The 3,674-nt window shown below is 50.1% G+C and overlaps 1 protein-coding gene across 1 annotated transcript; it reads left to right on the top strand.

Moving 5' to 3' along the window:
* Positions 1-1,703: 1,703 nt before the first annotated feature.
* Positions 1,704-3,668, top strand: LOC113409208 (sericin-2-like; the record flags this gene model as incomplete). The annotated part of the gene is made up of 2 exons (XM_026662880.1): positions 1,704-1,748; positions 2,832-3,668. A coding segment is annotated over exon 2 (816 nt), but the record flags the coding sequence as incomplete, so codon positions are not given.
* Positions 3,669-3,674: the final 6 nt, after the last annotated feature.

Below are 3,674 nucleotides of genomic sequence, written 5' to 3'. Positions count from 1 at the left end.
GGCACGTGGCCTGGCTCAGGGGCTTGTAGCCCCGATCCCTCTGTCCGACTTGGCGGGAGCAGCAGCTGCTCTCCCTGCCCGGCCATCGCCCAGAAGGATGGGCCGCCTCGTCCCTCGGTGTCCCCAGTCTGCCCTGCTGCGTGGCTCGGTGTTGTGAACGGCTGTCTTGCTATGAGAGCCATAGAGCCCCCCTGGACCACTTCACATTGCTCCTGAGCAGAGCCTGTTAAATGGGTCCCTGAATGAGCCAGTGCTATAAATGTCTGTGGGTCTGAGATCCGTGACCTACAGACCAAAGACGCCACTCCTTGGACTCTCTGGCCCCTACGTGGTCCTAACAAATTGTGAATAATTCACAGGCACGGTGCTCAGCCTGCAATGAAACCTATCTTGTCCCTACAAACCCTATAGCCTTCAGGGGCAAAGGGTGTTTTACTGAAATCCACAGATAGTTGATTGGCAGGCCTATGAACGAGCCAGGGACTGTTTCTATAAGGGAACAAGCTTCATTTTTAAGCTATAACAGGCTTGTTTTGAAGAGTCTGGGGGGGAGGGGGGATGGTAGAGTGTAATCATGAAAAATTCATATTTGGATCTTTGTGAATTGCAGCTGCAGAGTGGCATAAATAAACCCCCTTCCCCTGGCAGTCACACACATGGATGCAGACTAGAGCAGTTCAAGTCATCCTGACAGATATGCCTGGACTTGTTGCTAGAGGGGACTATTTGAGTCACGGGAATCTGACCATTTTGTCTTGTCATAATCCTGGCACTGCAGTTGGGAAGACAGGCTGGCACCAGTGAGAAATATGGAGGGAGAAGCTAATTTTAGAGTGGCAAAGAGTGGGTGTCACAGGTGATCCCAAGAAAACTTCAGCATTCTAAAGATTATCATGAAATAAACAGCTGGGCCTGTTTGCAAAAATGACACTGGCATCCAAAAGCCCCAACTGTAAAATAGTAAAAATAGTGGTTACAGCTTTTCAGTTCTTTAATAACAATGTTCATTATTGCCATGTCAATAGTTCATGCTAACCCTCTCCCTGAGAACTAGTGAAATTGACCATCAACCCTTCCAAATCCAAAGTTCCCTAGTATGGAGGAGAGCAGGCAGAGAGGCATGTTTGCTAAAGGGGACGACTCTGCTGTTGGCTCTTAACTTTTACTGCCAGAAAGGGAAGTGAAATACCAGTGCATCCATAATTTCAGAGGCTTGATTTCTGAGAAGTGATGCAGCAAGTGGGCCTTTCATAGTGGGGCAGATGCAGAGACCTGGTTCTCCTAGGAAGCAATTGAGTATTTGCTATGGCTCAGTTTGTTACTTTGGGGTGCTGAGAAGCACTGTAATCCTCTGTCTATTTACCCACACTATAGCTGGGCGTGACCCTTCATAGGCCAGCAGAGAGGGAGCCTTTGCTCCAGGAGCCTCTAATTTACCCTCAAGCATCTTTGTTTAATAATCAGTACAGTGTGGTCAGAAGCAGCTTGGACAAGTAAAAATACCCCGGGACTAGGAGACAAGAAATCAGTTCTTCTCTTGGCACAGACACCTGCTCTCCAACAGCCTTGGCCAAGTCACTTCACTCTCTGCCTCAGTTTCTCTCTGCATCATGGAGATGTACTTTCTTGATCTTAATTCCTACTTTTCTCTTTTGTATTTCTTGCAGATTGGACAGAGAATCTCTGTGGAGGCCTTTGCCTTGCAGGTTGCTACTGCTGTGGTTAGGGTTGCACACCTAAAGGTGAAGGTTGGTGGGTTTGAAAATCCAAGGAAATGTTAGTATGTTATTGGGTTTTAAGATTTTGACAGATTTTTACAAAAATCTTGTACTTGATAAGAGTAACAGAGCTGTGAAAAACAAGCTCATGAATCCAGTTCCTGCTGGTCTGTGAGTCCTGGGTTTGGTCCGAGTCCTTGGGCACCTTTCACTGCCTTCTGGCCTGTTCCTCTTGCTGCTGGTAGTGGAAAGGGCTGGCCTCTCCTGCTTGGAGAAGCACCCCTTATAAAACAGTGCTGCAAGATAAGAAGAGGTCTAGATTCGAGCTCCCCGCGCCCCTCAGATTGTGTAGAGGCCCATTCAGTCAATGGCTCTACCAGTAGAAATCCCATTGTTCCAGTAGGAAAGAGTCATTCAGTGTTGATGTCCCTTGATTACTCTCAACTTCTCAGTTTGTCCACTAACTGTTAAGGCTGTGCTACAAAATGGGTGTTCTCATGAGCTGTATTGATGTGAAGTTTTCAATCACAAAAGGGGTTCACAAAACAATGGGATTCACAATGACTCAGACATCTCCCTAAACTTTCACATTAGGTATTGTTTTCACCCCTCAGCTCAGAGAGCATCCCCTCCCATCCATCACTGCTCCAGCTCCCATGGGACAGCCCTAGCTGATACCTACTCCTTCCCTGAACCCTCTCTGGGTCAGCTCCAGTTCAGTTCTGGGCTGGCTTCATTGGGTCAGAACCATGCATACTGTGGAGTTGTAGGCCCCAAGAACCAGCTCGCTGGAGAGAGGTCAGACATCACACAGCCTTAAAAAAGAGGGATAAAGGGAGGGGTCAGGCATTGATGCACTTGCATGATCCTTACATCCTGGAAAACACTACAGCCTGGGAAAGAGGCTTGCATAGGGACAGCACAGAAGTGTCATAACAGCCTAATATGGAGATACAGACACATTCTTGCAGAGGGCTGCAGGGTGTCCTGCCTACATGGGGAGAGAAGGGATGTGTAACCCACCTGAAGCCTCAAGCATAGCAGCTCTTGCCAGAGCCAGGAAACTGATCTGGTCTAGGAATGTACATTCACCTTTCTCTTGTGCCCACACAGCGTGACCCCTGACACTGAACAATGGGGAGACCCAGGAAAAACCCTGACAGCACAGCCTCACCTCGTCAGGCTGCAACTGTGCCCAAAGCCACCCCAGCAGCACCCCGTTCCTCTGCCTCCTCTACCCAGGCCAAGACAACACCCACAGCCAGCCGACCTAAGAGTGCTCAGGCTGCTGGGAGTTCAGGCACCAGCAGGGCACAGACAGACAAGCCAACCAGCAGCACCACTGCCAGAAGAGCCGGGCAAAGCTCTTCCCAATCAAGGGCCACTGCAACACATGGCAGTGATCAAGGAGACCCCAAGATAAGCTACAGAGTGACAGCTAAGAACCCCACAGTAACTAGTGGAGGGAAACCTTGCTCCACAACAGCTAAAGCAACTGCCGGTGCCGACCCCTGCCTGGGAGGGAGTCAATCCAGCCGCTCTCGAGCCAATACCACTGACCAGGGCAAAGCAAGCAAATTTCCCTCCCTGTTGACAAGAGAAGATGTGGTGAAAGTGGAGAGGGAAACCCGGGGCCAGAGGGACAATCCCAAGTGGGATGAGTGGCGGGAAAACCGCATCACAGCCTCAGTCGCACCCAGGATCGCTAACAGCAAGTTTGTCAATGGCAAGAGCTCAGAGGTGCCCCAGTCTTATCTCAAGGCTGTGGTGAGCTCCGGGTCCAAAATGCAGACACCAGCCATGTCCTGGGGCACCCGAAATGAGAAAAAGGCAGTGCAGGCATATGAGGAGCTCCAGTCCAGGAGGACAGGTAAGCCTGTGAAGGTGGAGGAGTGTGGCCTCTTCATTCACCCAGGGAAGGAGTGGCTCGCAGCCAGCCCAGATGGAATTGTCAGA

Source organism: Terrapene carolina, unplaced genomic scaffold (genome assembly GCF_002925995.2).
Source record: "Terrapene carolina triunguis isolate 2854851 unplaced genomic scaffold, T_m_triunguis-2.0 Scaffold31054, whole genome shotgun sequence".
NCBI lineage: Eukaryota > Metazoa > Chordata > Testudines > Emydidae > Terrapene > Terrapene triunguis.
Note: the sequence above shows the minus strand (reverse complement) of the source record. Positions and strands in the feature narration are given on the sequence as shown.